This window comes from Pongo abelii, chromosome 1, assembly GCF_028885655.2.
Source record: "Pongo abelii isolate AG06213 chromosome 1, NHGRI_mPonAbe1-v2.0_pri, whole genome shotgun sequence".
Lineage (NCBI taxonomy): Eukaryota > Metazoa > Chordata > Mammalia > Primates > Hominidae > Pongo > Pongo abelii.
In genome coordinates, this window is record NC_071985.2 from 93,828,301 (window position 1) to 93,849,198 (window position 20,898).

At 52.0% G+C, this 20,898-nt stretch overlaps 1 protein-coding gene across 3 annotated transcripts; it reads left to right on the forward strand.

Annotated features, from left to right (window-relative positions):
• The first annotated feature begins 6,330 nt into the window (after positions 1 to 6,330).
• Positions 6,331 to 20,172, forward strand: HDGF (heparin binding growth factor). Of its 3 annotated transcripts, none has more exons than XM_009242877.4 (6): positions 6,331 to 6,458; positions 16,911 to 16,987; positions 17,138 to 17,276; positions 17,931 to 18,116; positions 18,401 to 18,627; positions 18,824 to 20,172. In XM_009242877.4, the coding sequence occupies exons 2-6, from the start codon at positions 16,920 to 16,922 to the stop codon at positions 18,828 to 18,830; spliced, it is 627 nt and encodes a 208-aa protein (XP_009241152.1). In that variant the 5' UTR covers positions 6,331 to 6,458; positions 16,911 to 16,919; the 3' UTR covers positions 18,831 to 20,172. The 3 variants fall into 3 exon arrangements, with proteins under 3 accessions (XP_009241152.1, XP_003775587.1, XP_002810055.1); XM_003775539.4 differs by lacking the exon at positions 6,331 to 6,458 and adding an exon at positions 9,803 to 10,077; XM_002810009.5 differs by lacking the exon at positions 6,331 to 6,458 and adding an exon at positions 10,574 to 10,960.
• The last annotated feature ends 726 nt before the right edge of the window (positions 20,173 to 20,898 follow it).

The window sequence follows — 20,898 nt, forward strand, 5'->3', positions numbered from 1 at the left end:
TTTTTTTTTAATTAATTAATTTTTTTTTTTTTTTTTTTTTTTTTTTTTTGAGATGGAGACTGTTGCCAGGTTGGAATGCAGTGGCGCAATTTCGTCTCACTGCAACCTCCACCTCCTGGGTTCAAGTGATTCTCCTGCCTCAGCCTCCCGAGTAGCTGGGACTTTAGGTGCATGCCACCACGCCCGGCTAATTTTTGTATTTTTAGTAGAGACGGGGGTTTCACCATGTTGGCCAGGATGGTCTCAATCTCTTGACCTCAAGATCCACCCGCCTCAGCCTCCCAAAGTGCTGGGATTACAGGCATGAGCCACCGTGCCCAGCCTTTTTTTAATTAATTTATTTATTTTTATGTTGTTTTGTTTTTGTGTTTTGTTTTGTTTTGAGACAGAGTCTCGCTCTGTCGCCGAGGCTGGAGTGCAATGTCACTGTGTCGGCTCCGTCTCGTGGGTTCAAGCAATTCTCCTGCCTCAGCCTCCCAAGTAGCTGGGATTACAGGCGTCCACCACCACGCCGGGCTAGTTTTTATATTTTTAGTAGAGATGGGGTTTTACCATGCTGGCCAGGCTGGTCTTGAACTCCTGACCTCAGGTGATCCGCCCGCCTCAGCCTCCCAAAGTGCTGGGATTACAGGCGTGAGCTACTGTGCCTGGCCTTATTTTTTATTTTTTGGAGACAGAGTCTCACTTTGTTGCCCAGTCTGGAGTACAGTGGCACAATCTCAGCTCACTGCAACCTCTGCCTCCTATGTTCAAGCAATTCTGCCTCAGCCTCTCGAGTAGCTGGGATTACAGGCACGCTCCACCACGCCGGGCTAATTTTTGTATTTTTAGTAGAGACAGGGGTTCACCACGTTAGCCAGGCTGGTCTCGAACCCCTGCCCTCAGCTGATCCCCCCAACCTCCACTTCCCAATGTGTTGGGATTACAGGCGTGATCCCTGCCTGTATTTTTTTGTAGAAACATTTTTGCCACGTAGCCCAGGTCTTGAACTCCTGAGCTCAAGGGATCTGCCTGCCTCAGCCGCTCAAAGTGCTGAGATTACAGGCATGCACCACTGCGCCTGGCCTCTTGATATAATCTTATTTTGGTTTCCATGTATACTTTGAATTTCAAAGATACCGAAAAAAAAAAAAAAAGGCTGGGGGAAAAAAAGCAAGGAGAGGGCAGGGAAGGATAAAATTTGGAGAAAAATAAAAGCTTACAAACTGGAATGATGAAGTCAGAGCAGGATCAGGGTGTGTCAGGGTGACTGACAGGCCCCAGGGCTGAAGAGCAAAGACTCATGGATGAGCCTTCTTTATCGTCCTGGCCAGCCACCTGTCATTGTCATCTTTAGAACTACTCCCATCCCCCAACACTCATCCAGGGACTAGCACACACCTAACAATGCCCAAGGAATATACGTGAGAGTGAATAAATGAATGACCGGGTGAATGAGTGAAGCCCTGAGCCCATAGGCAATGTGGTGGCAGAAACAGCCTTTCAGTCCCCACCCTGCCATCTGTCCTCTACAGAACCACAGCGTCCACCAGCCTGGCCAGAGCTGCTGCCCAGCATGTGGGGAAGCTACCTCTACCCTGAGGGGGAGGGCTCAGTCTAATTATTAGTTGAGAAAAGAGGACTTGGCCCCCCCTCACCCACATGCCTCCCTGAGTCCTCTCCTCCCCAGGCCTCTGTCCCCAGTGTCTCACCAGCAACACCCTTGCTGGAAAGGGCTGAAGAGTGTGACCAGGCATGCTCAGAGCCATGGCAAATCTGTTGGCCTGACTCTCGCCCCACGTCACATTACTTTAATCTCCAGGGACCAAAGGAATGCAGACACACCTGGGGGCTGTGGCTGTACAGAAAGGTGGGCTTCTCATCTAACCTATGGCACTCCTCTCTGTAGGCAGCAAAGTTACTTCCAGTACTGCTTGTCAGCAAACTCCTGCAAACAATATTGCTATGAATGGCCTTTTATCTTTTTCACTTTGCAAAGTGGAAAGAAAAATGGTGAGAGATCTTCACTCCTGAGTAAGATGAAATGTGTACAGTATTATTTACTATTGCATTATTTGTGTTATCAAAAGAAACAACCTAAATGCCCATCAACAGGGGACTCATTAAATAATTTGTAATAGTTCCAGTCCTGGGATGCAAGTAAAATAACAATTTATAACACAGAAACATTGTAAACTATTACCGTTAAAATGAATGGGGTGGTGGGCGCGGTGGCTCATGCCTGTAATCCCAGCAATTTGGGAGAGCGAGGTGGGCGGCTCACAAGGTCAGGAGTTTGAGACCAGCCTGACCAACAAGGTGAAACCCCATCTCTACTAAAAATACAAAAGTGAGCCGGGCATGGTGGCGTGCACCTGTAATTCCAGCTACGCAGGAGGCTGAGACAGGAGAATTGCTTGAACCTGGGAGGTGGAGGTTGCACTGAGTGGAGACCGCGCCACTGCACTCCAGCCTGGGTGACAGAGTGAGACTCTGTCTCAAAAAAAAAGAATGGGGTATGAGGTGGATCTTCATGTACTAATATGGAGTCTCAAAATATATTGCTGAGTAAAAAAGAGCAAAGTGTATACGGTGTGTCACAATTTGTGTAAAGGAAATAGATATCTCTGCATTTGCTTGAAAATTAGAAAGAATGTTACTGGAAGAATACACACAAAATTAGTAATATTTCTGCCTCTAAGGAGAAAACTGGGTTGTAAGGGAGAGGAGTAACATGCAGATGACTTTTCGGTAAATCACTCCCTTTACCTCCTAAAGTTTGCATCATTGGCATGTATTACCTACACAAATTGTTAAACCAGATTTTAAAGATGATGGTCTGGCACTCATGAAGATCTTCAAGTGCTTTGACCTCTTCCTGCCCTACTAAGGTTGAAGATCTCTCCTTTGAGGGCCAAGGAGCCATTCATTGTCACCATAATTCTTGGAAAGAGCTGAAAAAAGAACCCAGGAATACAACTCCCCAGGAGCCTCCACAGTCCCTTCCCCATGCAGGTACACATGTCACTCAGCCAGGACTGCTGCTGTCCTCCCTCTCCTGGCTTAGCAACTTCAGGCCCTTCCACCTCTGCACTGCTGCCAGATAAAGCTTCTAAAAGTTCACCTCTGCTCATGTCTTTCTCCTGGACAAATCCTTTTATGGCAATTAAATCTAACTCTAGGGGGTGTCTGACTCAGGCTTTTGTTTTTTTGTTTTTTTGTTTTTGAGATGGGAGTCTTGCTCTGTCACCCAGGCTGGAGTGCAGTGGCGCGATCTCAGCTCACTGCAACTTCTGCTTCCTGGGTTCAAGTGATTCTCCTGCCTCAGCCTCCTGAGTAGCTGGGATTACAGGCACCCACCAGCACACCCGGCTAATTTTTTTTATTTATTTATTTTTGTTTGTTTATTTATTTTATTTTATTTTATTTTTTGAGACGGAGTCTCGCTCTGTTACCCAGGCTGGAGTGCAGTGGCGCGATCTCAGCTCACTGCAAGCTCTGCCTCCTGGGTTCACGCCATTCTCCTGCCTCAGCCTCCCAAGTAGCTGGGACTACAGGTGCCCGCCACCATGCCCGGCTAATTTTTTTTGTATTTTTAGTAGAGATGGGGTTTCACCGTGTTAGCCAGGATGGTCTCGATCTCCTGACCTCATGATCCGCCTGCCTCAGCCTCCCAACGTGCTGGAATTACAGGCGTGAGCCACCGCGCCCGGCCTATTTATTTTTTGAGATGGAGTCTCGCTTTGTCGCCCAGGCTGGAGTACAGTGGCTCAATCTCGGCTCACTGCAACCTCTGCTTCCTGGGTTCAAGTGATTGTCCTGCCTCAGCCTTCTGAGTAGGTAGGATTACAGATGTGTGCCACCACGCCCAGCTAATTTTTGAATTTTTAGTAGAGATGGGGTTTCACCATGTTGGTCAGGCTGGTCTCGAACTCCTGACCTCAGGTGATCCACCCGCCTCAGCCTCCCAAAGTGCTGGGAATAACAGGCGTGAGCCACCGCACCCGGCCATATCTTTTCATTCTTCAAGTGACTCCAATGTGCAGCTCCAGTCAACAGCCACTGCCCTGGAACAAAGGTGTCCAATAGAACTTACTGCAGTGATGGAAATGTTCTGTATTTACACCATACTAGCCATATGAGGCCACTGAACACTTGCAATGTGGCCAGTACAACTAAGGAACTGAATATTTAACTGGATTTAATTTTAGTCAAATTAAACTTTTTTTTTTTTTTTTTTTTTTTTTTGAGACAGTCTTGCTCCCAGGCTGGAGTGCAGTGTCATGATCTTGGCTCGTTGCAACCTCTGCCTCCCGGGCTCAAGTGATTATTGGGCCTCAGCCTCCTCAGTAGCTGGGATTACAGGCACACACCACCACACCCAGCTAATTTTTGTATTTTTAGTAGACATGGGGTTTCACCATGTTGGCCAGGCTGGTCTTGAACTCCTGGCCTCAAGTGATCCACCCACTTTGGCTTCCCAAAGTGGTGGGATTACAGGTGTGAGCCACCACGCCCAGCCTTTAATTTAAATTTATTTATTTTATTTAATTTATTTTTTTTGAGACGGAGTCTTGCCCTGTCGCCCAAGCTGGAGTGCAGTGGCATGATCTCGGCTCACTGCAACCTCCGCCTCCAGGGTTCAAGCGATTCTCCTGCCCCAGCCTCCCGAGTAGCTGGGATTACAGGCACGCGCCTCCATGCCCAGCTAATTTTTGCATTTTTTTAGTAGAGATGGGGTTTCACCATGTTGGTCAGGCTGGTCTCGAACTTCTGACCTCATGATCCGCCCGCCTCGGCCTCCCACAGTGCTGGGATTATAGGTGTGAGCCACCACGCCCGGCCTTAATTTAAATTTAAATGGCCACACGTGTTGGCCAGTAGAGACTTAGAGAATAACTCTTATAATTTTACCTTTTTCAAAAAAGCAGAACCAGGCTGGGCACAGTGGCTCATGCCTGTAATCCCAGCACTTTGGGAGGCTGAGGGAGGTGGATCACCTGAGGTCAGAAGTTCGAGACCAGCCTGGCCAACGTGGCAAACCTCTGTCTCTACTAAAAATACAAAAATTAGCTGGGCGTAGTGGCGCACAACTGTAATCCCAGCTACTCAGGAGGCCGAGGTGGGAGAATCGCTTAAACCCGGGAGGTGGAGGTTGCAGTGAGCTGAGATTGCGCCACTGCACTCTAGCCTGGGCAACAGAGTGAGACTCTATCTCAAAAAAAAAAAAAGGCCATCTTTTTAAAAAAATAACTTTTTAATTGTGTTGTATCTATATACAGAGAATTTAGAAAACATAGGCATTTTAAAGAAAAATAGCTAATACTACAATACTAACAGCTAATAGCTAACACATGGTAACTAACAGTACCTACCGTGTGCTAGGCACTGCTCCAAGCATTTTACATATATTATATATATTAATTGGTTTATCAACATCCCCCTTTACAGATGAGAAAACTGAGAAACAGAAAGGTTGAGTAACTTGCTGCAGGTCACACAGTTGGCAAGTGGTATAGCTGGGATTCAAACCTAAGTAAGCTGACTCCCAACTCCATCCTAAACACCCTCACCCACTGTGGTATTGCCAGCTTTGTCAGGGCATAATGCTAGTATCTCAGAAGCTTACTGCGAAGGAATCCATTTTTTTCAAACCAAATATTACACAAAATCTAATATAACAATAAATACAGTGATAACCAATTTTATTAAGCACTTATTATGTCCCAGGCTCTGTGCAAAGAACTTTATTTATTTATTTATTGAGACCTAGTCTCACCCTGTCATCCAGGCTGGAGTGCAGTGGCATGATCTCAGCTCACTGCAATCTCCGCCTCCTGGGTTCAAGCGATTCTCCCACCTCAGCCTTCTGAGTAGCTGGGATTACAGGTGCCCGCCACCACACCCAGCTAATTTTTGTATTTTTTAGTAGAGATGGGGTTTCCCCATGTTGGCTAGGCTGGTCTCGAACTCCTGACTTCAAGTGATCTGCCCACCTTGGCCTCCCAAAGAGCTGGGATTACAAGCGTGAGCCACCTCGCCCTGGCCTAAAGAACTTCAATGCATTCATTCATTCAATCCTAATCACGACCCCGTTTTCTGGACATGAAACTGAGGCTCAGGGTAGTTAAGTGTCTTTCCTAAAGTTACACACAAAGTATCCATGGTGGTGGCAGTACTCGGACTGTTATCTCTACAGCCCATATTCTCAACCACTCTGACTCCACACAGAATGCACAAAGGCAGGGCTGCTCTTTTATTTTGGGTGGCGTGGGTGGAAGTAGGCAATGGAGGCACAGTTTTCAAAGCCACTGGTCTAATCTAACCACTCTTCTCTCTTCCATTTTACAGAGTATGTAACTTCGGCCAAGAAGTCGTGATGTGAGTAGGTCACACAGTGTTGAGGGCCAAACCCCTCGACTCTGTTGGGAGTTAAAGGGAAGGAAGTGGACATTTCCTTTGAACCTAATAATAAGCAGGTGAGGTTTTGTATTCTCATTTTTCACAGTGGAAGAAAATTTTGTTTAGAAATTCTAGTTAAGTCATTTACCCAAAGCCCTAAAGCCAGTAAACAGCAAGTGGGATTCAAACCCAATTCCCTTGACATGCCAAACCAGCTTCTTTCCACTAGACCACCCCTTCCCCCATTGCTGTAAACTCCATCTCTCCGCTGCTGTCAGCTCCTTCTTGATCTGTACAGAAATAAAAGTTTGCCACCATTTTGCCTGACCTCCTCCAGAGACTCGCTTCAGGATCCTAGAGCCAGATCTGCACCCCACAGCCTTATCTGCTTTGGGGCCCCAAGTCCCTCAACTTCTGTCCTGACCTCCTTCCCCACATAAATGTAGAAGTACGCACCAGCATCAACGGAATCATTTCACTGGACGTTTGTGAATTGGTTCCAACCTGGGCTGGTGGGTTGAGGACTTGTGAGTCGTGTTGTTTTAGACCGTTACTACTCAAATGATGGTTCTAAGCAGCAGCAACAGCACCTTGGAGCACGTTAGAAATGCACATACTCCGAACCTCCTGAATTAGAATCTACTTTTTGTTTTGTTTTGTTTTGTTTTTGAGACGGAGTTCACTCTTGTTGCCCAGGCTGGAGTGCAATGGTGCAATCTCCGCTCACTGCAACCTCCGCCTCCCGGGTTCAAGTGATTTTCCTGCCTCAGCCTTCCAAGTAGCTGGGATTACAGGCGCCTGCCACACACCCAGCTAATTTTTATTTTGTATTTTTAGTAGAGACAGGGTTTTACCATGTTGGCCAGGCTGGTCTTGAACTCCTGACCTCAGGTGATCCACCTGCCTCGGCCTCCCAAAGTGCTGGCATTACAGGCGTGAGCCACCATGCCCGGCCTAGAATCTACACTTTTTTTTTTTTTTTTTTGAGACGGAGTCTCGCTCTTTCGCCCAGGCCAGACTGCAGTGGCACTATCTCAGCTCACTGCAAGCTCCGCCTCCTGGGTTCACGCCATTCTCCTGCCTCAGCCTCCCGAGTAGCTAGGACTACAGGCGCCCGCCACCGCGCCCAGCTAATTTGTTGTATTTTTAGTAGAGACGGGGTTTAACCGTGTTAGCCAGGATGGTCTCGATCTCCTGACCTCGTGATCCACCTGCCTCGGCCTCCCAAAGTGCTGGGATTACAGGTGTGGGCCACCGTGCCCGGCCGAATCTACACTCTTTTAAAAAGAGATTCCCAGGTGATTTGATTGCACGTTAACGTCTGCAAAGCACTAGGTTAGATGTGAATCCCAGGGGAAGCAGGCTTATGCCCGCCTGTGTAACTGACCCTCTGCAGCTCTTGGCTTAGTTGTTAGGGGCAGCTGCCAGTTGGTTGATGACGTTACTGTAAGGAGCACTTGAATATTAAATTGCAACCAACACCTGGGAGATTACTGCAACAAAAGGAACCCTGGTTGTATTATTGCAACCAGCATCCACATGGTGGACTGAATGAGAGGCCCAGGAGATTTTGGTGCAACAAGAATTTACAAGCCTATTTCCACTTCCAAACTGGCTATTATGATGCAACAAAGTGGAGAAATGGGAAGGGCTCTTGCTTTTTACTAAATTGAGTGTACCAAATTGGAAAATAGTTTAAAAGCATGTTTGTTGGCCGGGCGCGGTTGCTCATGCCTATAATCCCAGCACTTTGGGAGGCCAAGGCAGGTGGATGACAAGGTCAGGAGTTTGAGACCAGCCTGACTAACATGGTGAAACCCCGTCTCTACTAAAAATACAAAAATTAGCCTGGCGTGGTGACGCATGCCTGTAATCCCAGCTACTCAGGAGGCTGGGGCAGGAGAATCGCTTGATCCTGGGAGGCAGAGGTTGCAGTGAGCCGAGATTGCACCATTGCACTCTAGCCCGGGCAACAGAGCGAGACTCCGTCTCAAAAAAACAAAACAACAACAATTAAACAAACAAACAAAAAAACCATGTTTGTTGCGCTGAAACTGTGCATATTTATAATAACGACCTAGGCCGGGTGCGGTGGCTCACACCTGTAACCCCAGCACTTTGGAAGGCCCAAAGTGGATGGATCACGAGGTCAGGAGTTCGAAACCAGGCTGATCAACATGGTGAAACCCGTCTCTACTAAAAATACAAAAATTAGCCGGGCGTGGTGGCACACACCTGTAATCCCAGCTACTCAGGAGGCTGAGGCAGGAGAATTGCTTGAACCCGGGAGGCAGAGGTTGCAGTGAGCCAAGGTTGGCCGCTGCACTCCAGCCTGGGCAAGAGAGCAAGATTTTGTCTCAAATAGATAGATAGAATAAAATAATGACCTAGATAGTTAAAGGAAGCCTGTTCTGATGCTGGACTTACTCTTGAAACATTTTCAAGAACTTGTGACAAGATTCTCTCCTAACAAAAAGATTTAGCCTGATAGAGTCTGGACTATTACACTGATTTTGAATTTCAAAATGGAATGCATTGTAAACACCAACTAGAACCTAGTTGCTCTGTTGCAACAAGTTTGAATTTGCTATGGAAACAAATTGACAAGCTTGTGGCTGAGGGCCTGCTTGGCTGTTTTCTTGCAACAGGACCTTCCAGAATGCCCCCCTGTGCCAGCGGCCTGGTGTGCCTCTTATCACAAGGGGAACTATGGTTGAGAGGCCACACTGTTATAAAGGCAAAAATAGTGAAACATATTGCCATGGACATAAGGACAGCCAAGTGTCATGCAGGACTCTGGGAACAACTGCAGGCATCCCCTAGTGACAAGCAGCCATTCTATGCCTCTGTTGTTAGTTACCAGGGCAGTCATGTTATCCCATCTTACAGCAGAGGAAACTGAGGCTTAGAGTTCAGGAGGTTGTCCAAGTTCTCAGGACAGATGAACAGCAGGGTAGGATGTGGATTTGGAACTTTTGGCTACATCCTGGACTTCCTTGCAGGGAGACTTTGCATATGCTTTGAAATAGGATCAGGAAACGTGGGAAGAAAAACATGCATATTTTTTACCTATTCAAACCTAGCATATTTTGTTGCTAAATTTTAAGGATGTGTATATGCCATAACATAAGATCCAAATATCTTATTTCTAAGGGAACATAGGTGTCTGGAATGTGGGCAAATACAGTGACAGCAAACCAAAGATGTAATTACAATAAAGTCTTATTTAGCTTAATGGAAGAGACCTGAGTTCAAGTTTTGGTTCTATCACTTCTTAGCGTATAACCTAGGCCAAAATGTAGTCTCTCAGAATTTGGCAAAATTCTACTCATTCTTTAATGCCCAGTTCAGTCACCACCTTTGTGAAGCCTTCCCAGACCCCCCTCCCCACCTCCTAAAAGAGGTAGCACCTGGCCCCTCGGTCTTCACAGTTTACTGAAGGGGTTGGGTTTATTGGCATTCTACTGTAACCCACTAGAACTGAGCTCATCTTTGCGGGGTTAGCTAGCCGTTGAGTCCAAGTCTCCTTGGCAAGACAGCAGCTTAGAGAAACGAGATCGAATGCACCCGGAAGGTGGCCAATTTGTGCCTCAACTCCTTGGCCATCTCCTGGCTACCAAACTCAAGCGTTTCCTCCTTAGCAAAGGCGGACGTAGGACTCAAATCCCCGACGTTTCCAGGGCCACCCCCCATACGGTAAGCACGGCAAGGTCCAGAGAGGACCCCAGTGCGCGGAGCGGCACGGCGCCCACTCCTCTCGCCCTGGGCGCCTAGCACGCTGCCAAGAACCGCGGGTGTCCAGTAAATATTCGTGGATTGAGATGGAGCAAAGGGCAGGCGGAAACCGTGTATAGACGTCCACACTTAACTGCGCTGGGGCAGCGGTGGTGAGCGCTCCGCGGAGTCGGGGGAAGGGCGGGGGCCGCTCCGTCCAGCCGGGCGCCAGCTCCTCCTGGGCGGGCGGGCACCCACCGACCGCGGGCACACAAAGCCTGCTCGGCGTGCTCGGCGATCGGCTCCTTATGCCTGTGCCGCCACGCGCCGTCAGGCGGCTCCAGGTTGGGCGTTGGGCCGTGGCAGGCCCTGGGCGTCAAGAAGCTGCACGCATCAAACCGCCGCGGGAGGGAGCGCGAGGCTGGGGGGCGGGGGGAGGAGGAGGAGTGGGTCCGGGAGGAGGGAGGAGGAGTGGGGACCGGGCGGGGGGTGGAGGAAGAGGCCTCGCGCAGAGGAGGGAGCAATTGAATTTCAAACACAAACAACTGCACGAGCGCGCACCCACCGCGCCGGAGCTTTGCCCCGATCCGCGCCCGCCCCGTCCGTGCGGCGCGCGGGCGGAGACGCCGTGGCCGCGCCGGAGCTCGGGCCGGGGGCCACCATCGAGGCGGGGGCCGCGCGAGGGCCGGAGCGGAGCGGCGCCGCCACCGCCGCACGCGCAAACTTGGGCTCGCGCTTCCCGGCCCGGCGCGGAGCCCGGGGCGCCCGGAGCCCCGCCATGTCGCGATCCAACCGGCAGAAGGAGTACAAATGCGGGGACCTGGTGTTCGCCAAGATGAAGGGCTACCCACACTGGCCGGCCCGGGTGAGCAGCGCGGCCCGCCGCCCCCTAACCCCCTGCGGGCTTGGGTTGCATAACACCGGGAAGGGCACGAGCGCTCCGCGCGGAGCGGGCAGAGGTGGGGGCAGGGGGCTTGTAGGTCTCCGGCTCTTTCCCTGTTGCTTCCAAGCCCACCCGCCGGTTATATAATGGTGGAGGCGGGCGGGGGTGGGGGTAGACACCTGGCGGGCACGGCGACCGCGCGTAGTGGCGTGTGCACGGCGTGGGGATCCGAGGGCGCCGGTCACTTCCCGGCCCCCAGCTCCGCGTGCTCAGTTCCGCCCCCAGCCCCCATACTCCCAGAGGTTTCGAGCGCGAAGTCTGGCTTAGGGCCAGTAGTGTTATTCCTTCCCCCGACCCCAGGCGCCGCCGCCACCCCCCTTAAGACCCCCTTAGAGACCCCTAGTTTGTTCGTGGATTGTCGGCCCTAATTCAAACTCTTCTCTTCCTGGATAAATGGTTAAGAAGGATCCCAACCCGGAGAGGGCTAGATGGAGGCGGAGTTCGCTTCTAGGAAACTTTGGTTTGGGGCATCTGTAAGAGGTCTAAAGTTGGGAAGGTCGAAGGATCGTTGGGGGCGGCGTAAGGGGATCTACCTGGCTTGGAAATTATCCGTCAGAACCCATCAGCCCTCAGCTCCACAGAAATATTCCTCCATATGCTGCCAACTCAAATTTAGGATTGAGGTGGCAGATTCCCTTGTGGTATTAGGAAGTCCAGTCCAGACTGCCTCTTAGTAGGGGTTGGGGGAGCCCAAGTTCCTTCCCCCGCTCAGATGTGAAGATCTTCCGCCAGAACGGTCCAGTCTCTGCCATGTGGTTGATTCAGCCCGCCAGTAGGAGCCCCCCCACAACCCCAGCACCTGGCCAGGTGGGAGGGTGGGGCCCTGCAGCCAAGCCTGGTGTGCTCATCATGTTTCCCCTAAGGACTGAGACAGGTTAAGTAAGGAGGATGGGAGGTTGCCAGTTGCTGGAGGAAAGGAGGGGGGATGGGGGGGCAGTGCATTTGGCAACTTAAAAGTTGGTGTAGAGGGGCCTTTGGTTTTGGGCGAGGGCATGACTCAGTATCCTAGAGTGTAGGACTCCTGTAGAGTGAAATCCAAGGGCAGAAGGACTGCATGGTTTTGAGGTGCTCTTCTCAGTGTAAGTCTGTGTCTGTCTGGCCCAGGCTTATTCAGGGTATCAAGCCAACTTTGGGGCCAGTCAGAAAACTCAGAGACCCTTCCTTGCTCTGTACCCACTCCTCAGGAGTGTGCCTAATCCCACGTGCCTTGAGCTCCTGGTTCCCTGAAACTTTCAGATGGATCAAATGAGGACCGGCTTCTGCTAATGGGAGTGAAGTACAAAGAGAAGCGGGACTCTGCGTTAGAACTCTCCTGTACTTTACCCTGCACCCTTTGACCCAACTGGCTTCTTGGCCCAGATGCCAAGGCCCTGGTGGGTAGGACAAGAACTGAACCCAGGTCTCTACTGTTCCTACCTCCTGAGGGTGGGACAAAGTCCAGAGGCTGGACTAAGCCCTGGGGAGGGGGTGTTAGCTGGAATGTGGGTTGCAGGGAACCCCTTCTGCATCCGGTAAGAGAGAAAAGGGGTAGGGACACAGCAGGACCCACACTGGCCCCTGTGAGGAAGACCTCAAGTTTCTGGTGGCCTTTGGAGTAAGGGCAGTCCCTAGGACTAGGGATCCCATCCATTTCCTCTCCACTTTGGGCCTCCAGGACAGAAGGGAAGGACAGGGGAGGCAGCGTTTCTTCCTCTGTTGAGGCCTGGACCTTTTAGATAAAGTTAGAACTGGGGTAGGGAGATCAGCCTGGATCTCAAAGAGATAGGGCCCCACACTTTGCCTGTCTCTGGCTCTTGATTGTGATACTTGCAGGGAGGGCTACACCCAAGGCTGTTACCTCCCAGACACAGTACCCTTGTACTCCAAAAGAACAGACCTGGAGGCTCCTCACCATTCCTTGGACCGTGTCTTAGTCCCTAGAGAGGCAGAGCCTGAGGGGCCCTTCCTGAGATGGATGAGAAGTAAGAGGGAACCTCACTGACTCGCCCATCTCATAGGAAGCCCAAATCTTCAGCCATAAAGAAGGCCCGTGTGTGGATTTTCCTTCCTCAGTCCCTGCTGCTGGGGAGGGTGGGTGATTCTGGGTGAAACTAGAAGGGCCCAGTGCTTGAGAGAGAGCCCAGCCAGAGGGGCCACGTGATAGGCAGGACCTGCCTGGAAGGATGGTGTGACTCCATCTTAACCTTCTCCTTTCCCTCTTCTGCCTGCCTGACTTCCTGGGGGATCTCCAAGTACTTAACAATTAACCTCCAAGACTTCAGGGATTTCCCCCCACCCCCCGTCCCTTTCTGCTTTTGCTGCTTCCTGTTGAACAATCCCAGAAAACTTGGGCAGCCAGGACCTCACCCGTCTTTCCTCCCGGTGCCCCTTCCCCCTGTACCTTCTCTTTTCTGCCTCTTGGGCTTGCCACACTTTCCTGGCCCCAACTGTCTCCTGCCCCAGATTTTCCGGTTCCTGGGTCAGGTTGGGCCTCAGCCCTGGGTGTGGTGGTCAGAACCCTGGCTGGTAGCCAGTGTATGCTTAGCTTTCCCTGCTGCCTTCTTAAGTGCTGGGTCTGTTTTTAGTCTGAGGCTGGGGGAGAGGTGTTCAGTTCTCTTTCCCCACTCTACCTGAAAACTTCAGATTCCTCTTTGGACCTCAGAGGGTGTCTGTGGCTCGGGAGGCTGGTATTTCATGTGCTCAGGCCTGTCTGATGGAATCAGGCAAATGCAAGGCCTAAGAATAAGTAACTTGCCTGGATCTGGAATGGTTAAGAGGTAGCCGAGTTCCCCTATTGCTGGCTAGTGGAGGGGGTACAGTGGGGTCCCCAGCACTATTTGGCTCCACCCTGACCCAGTTAGCCTTGACTCACTTGTTCTGAGTCACAGCCTGGATACAAAGGCACTGCCTGGAAGACAGATGTCTGTATTGGGGTACAGGGCTCCCCTGAGAACTCATATCCTCTACGTCTAGGAAGAACTGCCCTCCACTTCCAAATGTAAGAAAGGACATTTCCTTTGTAGCTTGAGGGATAGAGGTGTCACTGTAGAAGGGATTTCTCCTCTTTTGGGTGAAGGGTTAGAAATTCCATCAAGTGAGAAGAGCGCACCTCCCCTGGCCCTTCCCCCACAAATGCCTATACTCTAGGTGAGGGAGCCAGGTGGGATGATGCTTTGAGGGGAGGTGCCTATCTGCTCAGGCCCCTGTCTTCCTCTCTCTTCCCGCTAGACCCATCCTTTATGTAGCTAGAAGTCAGCAGGGCTGGCATATCTGGTGTGCCTCATGCTATTTTTAATCCCATTCGTTCTTTTGTTTCTCCTCCACTGCTGGGGCTGGGCAGCTGGTGGCCTTCTGGGTCCCCTGCCACACCATTCAGCTATCTGCCTCTGAGTTTGCTTTCCATGGGAAGCTGGGGCGGCACGAGACGGTGGCCAGGTAGCCGCTTTGCAGTCTGTGCTTCTGCAAAGAACGTCATTTCTCTTTATTTCTGAACTTTCACCCACCCACCCCCTCTTTATGAAGCCTCAGTTTCTCCTCTTCCATCACGCATTTGCTGTGGGCATCTTAATGCCCTGGCTCAGGTGTGGGCACTGAAAATGCAGAGCTCTAAGTCCCAGCCTTAGACCCTTCAGTCCCCACCCCCACCCCTGGTTCTGGGTGCACACAGATCCACAGAAGAAAGGCCTAGGAAAGGCGTTTGCTATTATTGTCCTAGGCCTGTCTCCTGGGATCTCTAACCCCTGGGGGCGCTCGTTTTGTTTTTTGCTTCCCCCTGTTAGGAGGAGGATGGGAGCTAGCTGGTAACAGGACCCAGGCGTCCTGGCTGAGGACTGGCTCCTCTGTCCCTGCTCCAGGTCTGGCTTCCTCAGAAGGACGCCCCCCCTCCGCCCCGCACCCCCTGCAGCGGTAATCCAGCCCTAGCTGTGGTTTCCAGCACAGCCGGGGACCCAGGTGCCAGACTGCAGGCTTGGGGGTGGGGTGTGTGTTAGTATCCCTTCCTCCCCAATCCGGAGAGAAGGCGGGGTGGGGGGGGGGGGAGGGGCGGTCACATTCCTGGTTGCTGAGTGGCCCCGGGGGCGGGGTTGCGTTGTCATGGCGATGGGGATCGTGTTTGTGGGGGGAACTGCGTGCCTTTCCACCTCCTGCTCTCACACCCGGCGTCTCCTGGTTGTGGGAAGGGCCCAGTTTGTGTTGGGCCTTCCTGGGGGGAAGGGCTGGACCTCTGTCCCCAGAGGCCACGGGGCAAGTGGGGAGGTGCCCAAAAGCCTGAAGATTCCAAGTCTGGGGCAAGATGCCCCTCAGATTCATGCCCAGGGCCCCACCCCTTCTCCTGGGTGTGTCTCAGCGCATTCCCATCCACCCTGTCTCCCCAGGCCCCCAGTTGGGCCCTCTGTCCCTGTCTCTGTGTGTTAATCACTGCCTTGGCCTTTCTGTCTCTCCTGTTTGCGCCCGGGGCCCCAGTCATCATGGCCACCTGGCCTCTGTCCGGCGGGAAGCCTGGCTGCTGGGGCTGCTGCAAGTGCTGCTGGGAGTTGTAGTCCCCATCCGCCCCACCTTTCCCCCCGACCCACCCCTGGCTCAGCTTGGCCTGGGCTTCCAGACTTGATCTGGGAGAGGCTGGCGAGGCCACTGCCTCTGGATTCCCCGACCTCAGATTTCTGCACCTCTCACCTTCACCACAGCGCTCCTCACCACGGGCACACGTGGGGCAGGGGATTTCGTCAGGTGATCTGAGACCTGGCCCTTAACTTGCTATGTTATTTTGGGCAAATCACTTGTTCTCTGGGCTGTTTTCTCATCTGTAAAATGAGAGTTTGACTATGTGCCTTTCAGAGTTCCCTAGAAGCCTTTTGGCGGGCGTTGGATAGGCAGCCCTTTGACCTCACCCCTCCACTTCAGCCAGAGCAGCTTTCTTTTAGCCATTTGGTAAATTCATTCAGTAAATAATTGTATACCTACTGTATGCTAAGCACCGTGCTGCAGATAAAAGCAGAGCTGGTCTCTGACCTTGGGGCTGGTCTAGTCCAGATAGTGCACATAGATGTTAAATAATAATGCGAATCAGTGTAAAATTAGAACTGGGAAAGCACTGTAAAGGGGAAGTCTTACAAAAGAGTTTTACCTAGGGAGTCAGCCAGGCCAGGAGTGATAGGGAAGCTTTCTGGAGGAAGTAATGGCGGAGCTGAGGCTAGAAGGATGATCAGGAGTGAGTGAGTATTAGAGACTGCAAGAACCATGGTCAGAGCAGAAAGGACAGTGTACTGGGAGAGGCTGATGAAAGCAAAGACGTGTAGGATGTACCACATGCCAAGTTATGGTCATTTCATCCTCACAGCCCTATAGCTTTAGTACTATGACTGTCTCCCTTTTACAGATGAGGAAACTGAGGCAGAGAGATGTTCAGTAAGTTGCACAAAGTCATACAAGTGGGGGCAGACTTGGGATTCAGATCTTGCCATTGTGCAGAAGGGGTGAACAGGTGGGCCCTAGAGTCCTTAAAAGGTATTGAAGGATTTTGAAGCAAGGGGACGAAATCTTTGGACCAACATTCCCAAAGGCCCACTCTGGCTGCATTGTGGAGAATAGATTGTGGAGAATGGAGAAGGTGGTGGCAAAGTCAGGGGGCTTTGTGGCCAGACATGTTGGGAGGCAGAATGGGTGCTGTCTGGCTGGTGAAGGAGAGGGAAGGATTCCTGGGTTTCTGTTGGGCTTTCATGTCTGACTTCATTTGAATAAAGTGTCACTGCTAAAAATGGCCCAAAAGCCATTTTGCTGACTATCCTGGGTCCCTCTCAGTCTGATTTTATATAAATGTGCCTTGGAGGTCAGCACCCCTACCTCAGGCTCAAAACCTCAGGACTCTAGCTAACCTCACCCCCTCATCTCACCCCAGATTGACGAGATGCCTGAGGCTGCCGTGAAATCAACAGCCAACAAATACCAAGTCTTTTTTTTCGGGACCCACGAGACGTGAGTGGAGGCCAAAGGGGTATAGGTCGGGAGGGCCCCGGGAGGACTACTCTGGGGAAGGTGAGGTGGTGTTGGTGTCCCTTTCATGTCGGGCTGTGCAGCTCAGGGGCAGTGAGGGGCTTGAGAGCACAGTCTCCCATCTCTCACCAGGGCATTCCTGGGCCCCAAAGACCTCTTCCCTTACGAGGAATCCAAGGAGAAGTTTGGCAAGCCCAACAAGAGGAAAGGGTTCAGCGAGGGGCTGTGGGAGATCGAGAACAACCCTACTGTCAAGGCTTCTGGCTATCAGGTGAGCCACCGCCTGCCCCAGAGACCCCCTGGAAAGCAGATGTGGCCGTGGGCTCTGGCAGCCCCCAGCCCACAGATGATGCTTAGTCTTCAGAAACTCCAGGGCTTTCAGGGTAGGAGCTAATCGGGGTGGTGGGAAGGGGGCTTCCTACAAGAGGGGATAGGGTTGGGCTGTGTGGTGTAGTTGTGGTTAGGGACAACTGTGAGCGGTCTGGGGGGCAAGAACAGGATGGAGGCGGTAAGTGGGGCAGGCCTTTGTTGGGCCCAGTGTAAGTATAGGACACGGCCTTAACTCTTTCCACAAAGGCTTCCAGGAGGAGGTGCTTGTGAGCCGGGCAGGACGAGGCGGGAGGGTGGGGGGCGGGGGTTGGCGGGGAAAGGGTCCTAGCTCCCTTTGGGAGAAGTTGACCCGAGGTTTTGCCTCCTGCTCCAGCCCTCCCCCCTCCTGCACAGAGCCCTGCCTGCCCGGCCAGTGGGTTTACCCCGGGGCTAATCCGACAGAGGTGGGTCTCAAATCACTCGTGAGACTGGGCACCTGGGTGGGGGTGGGGGAGAGGCGGGAAAAGGAAGGAGTGAGTGGCCGAGGGAGGGTCTGGGGAGGGGGCCCAGCATGGCAGCGACTGGTGCCACTCAGCCTGTGCTGTCTCTGCTGCAGTCCTCCCAGAAAAAGAGCTGTGTGGAAGAGCCTGAACCTGAGCCCGAAGCCACAGAGGGTGACGGTGATAAGAAGGGGAATGCAGAGGGCAGCAGCGATGAGGAAGGGAAGCTGGTCATTGATGAGCCAGCCAAGGAGAAGAATGAGAAAGGAGCGCTGAAGAGGAGAGCAGGGGACTTGCTGGAGGTAACTGCTGCCTGCCCAGGGCCTGGGCCCCCCTCAACATTCCCCATGGGGTATCCCACAGGAGCAGGGCTTTGCCTCAGAGGTGCCCAGTCTGAGAGGTCGATCCAGCCCCTAGTCTTGGGGAGTCCCCAGCTGACCAGATGGGACACAGAAGGCATTTCAGCTAGTAGGGTTGGGGAAGGACTGTGGGTGTCAGCCTGGGAAGGAGCCCTGGAGGAGAGGAGTGGGTGGCTAGTGGCCTCCCTCTCCAGCCTCAGCCCACTTCGTCTGTTGATCCTGCCTAGGACTCTCCTAAACGTCCCAAGGAGGCAGAAAACCCTGAAGGAGAGGAGAAGGAGGCAGCCACCTTGGAGGGTGAGAGGCCCCTTCCTATGGAGGTGGAAAAGAATAGCACCCCCTCTGAGCCCGGCTCTGGCCGGGGGCCTCCCCAAGAGGAAGAAGAAGAGGAGGATGAAGAGGAAGAGGCTACCAAGGAAGATGCTGAGGCCCCAGGCATCAGAGATCATGAGAGGTGAGTGAGCCCCCTGACCCCTTGGCAGCTGGACTAGTGGGGGCTGGCCACTCTCGGAGAGGAGGATGAAAAGGGCCTGCAGTGGTCAGCCTCTCGGGAGGCGGGGTGAGCTCTCCTAGGAGACCGGCACTGGCTGGGGCAAGGCCAGGCCAAGGCCACACCATTAACCCTTCTCCCCTCCAACCCTCCCTCACAGCCTGTAGCCACCAATGTTTCAAGAGGAGCCCCCACCCTGTTCCTGCTGCTGTCTGGGTGCTACTGGGGAAACTGGCCATGGCCTGCAAACTGGGAACCCCTTGCCCACCCCAACCTGCTCTCCTCTTCCACTCACTTTTCCCACTCCAAGCCCAGCCCATGGAGATTGACCTGGATGGGGCAGGCCACCTGGCTCTCACCTCTAGATCCCCATACTCCTATGATCTGAGTCAGAGCCATGTCTTCTCCCTGGAATGAGATGAGGCCATTGTGTTCCTTCCACTTGGAGCTATTTTCCAGGCTTCTGCTGGGGCCTGGGACAACTGCTCCCACCTCCTGACACCCTTCACCCACTCTCCTAGGCATTCTGGACCTCTGGGTTGGGATCAGGGGTAGGAATGGAAAGGATGGAGCATAAACAGCAGGGTGGGCTTGTGGGGTCTGGGAGGGGCAATCCTCAAATGGGGTTGGGGGCAGCACAGGAGGGCGGCCTCCTCCTGAGCTCCTGTCCCCTGTTACACCTATTATCCCAGCTGCCTAGATTCAGGGAAAGTGGGACAGCTTGTAGGGAAGGGGTTTCTTTCCATAAATCCTTGATGATTGACAACACCCATTTTTCCTTTTGCCGACCCCAAGAGTTTTGGGAGTTGTAGTTAATCATCAAGAGAATGTGGGGCTTCCAAGTTGTTCGGGCCAAGGACCTGAGACCTGAAGGGTTGACTTTACCCATTTGGGTGGGAGTGTTGAGCATCTGTCCCCCTTTAGATCTCTGAAGCCAGAAATAGGATGCTTGGGAAGACCCCTAGCTGTCCTTTTTCCTCTCCGCACAGTGCTCAAGGCCAGCTTATAGTCATATATATCACCCAGACATAAAGGAAAAGACACATTTTTTAGGAAATGTTTTTAATAAAAGAAAATTACAAAAAAAAAAAATTTTAAAGACCCCTAACCCTTTGTGTGCTCTCCATTCTGCTCCTTCCCCATCGTTGCCCCCATTTCTGAGGTGCACTGGGAGGCTCCCCTTCTATTTGGGGCTTGATGACTTTCTTTTTGTAGCTGGGGCTTTGATGTTCTTTCCAGTGTCATTTCTCATCCACACACCCTGACCTGGCCCCCTCAGTGTTGTCACCAGATCTGATTTGTAACCCACTGAGAGGACAGAGAGAAATAAGTGCCCTCTCCCACCCTCTTCCTACTGGTCTCTCTATGCCTCTCTACAGTCTCGTCTCTTTTACCCTGGCCCCTCTCCCTTGGGCTCTGATGAAAAATTGCTGACTGTAGCTTTGGAAGTATAGCTCTGAGAACCGTAGATGATTTCAGTTCTAGGAAAATAAAACCCGTTGATTACTATATTGGATTCTGACTGATTCTTTGGGGGTGTACTGGTTAACTGCAGACAGAAAGTGGGGTAACGGAATGCAAATGATTTCCAGGTCATCTCAGATTTAGGTAGAGGGTGTCAGCCTCCTCCATTCTTAGGCATTTGGAAATCCAAACTTGTGGGCAGAGTCGTAGAATAAACCACACCATTCATTCTACTCCTGCCCAGCCACTGTTTAACGCACCTGGGAGATTTTTTTTTAAAAAAGGGTTTGCACAAGAAGTGGGGTGTGGGAGGATGCCAGTATCGGCCACAGCCCAAGATGGCCACGAAGTGGGAGTTTGGAGGCTGGTTGTATAAGCAATTTGACCCCAAAGGGCAAGTCAAATAATTAGGATAACCCTTTCTCCTTGCTAATGCTAGGGGTACCTGCCACCCTTAGCTGGTGATGGGGTGGTAGGGGGAGGGGGTTGGTAGGGTGAAATCCCGCCAGTACTCCCCGAGTTAAGTGGAATGACTGGCTTAGATCATTTATGTTTCCTTCCAGATCTGACATTTTGTAACTAGATCGGCTACTAGCATTGGAAGGGCCCACGTTTCATCCCTTCCTCTAGAAAGCCTACCGGCAGTTTTTGAATCTGCCCTGCCCCCACTCCAGCAGAGAAGGACAGGGAGAGCATTGGCTGTAGTCCTGTCTGGAAAGGGCAGCCCTTTGCCTTGAACAGGAAGCCACAACCACCTAGAAAATGGAGCCT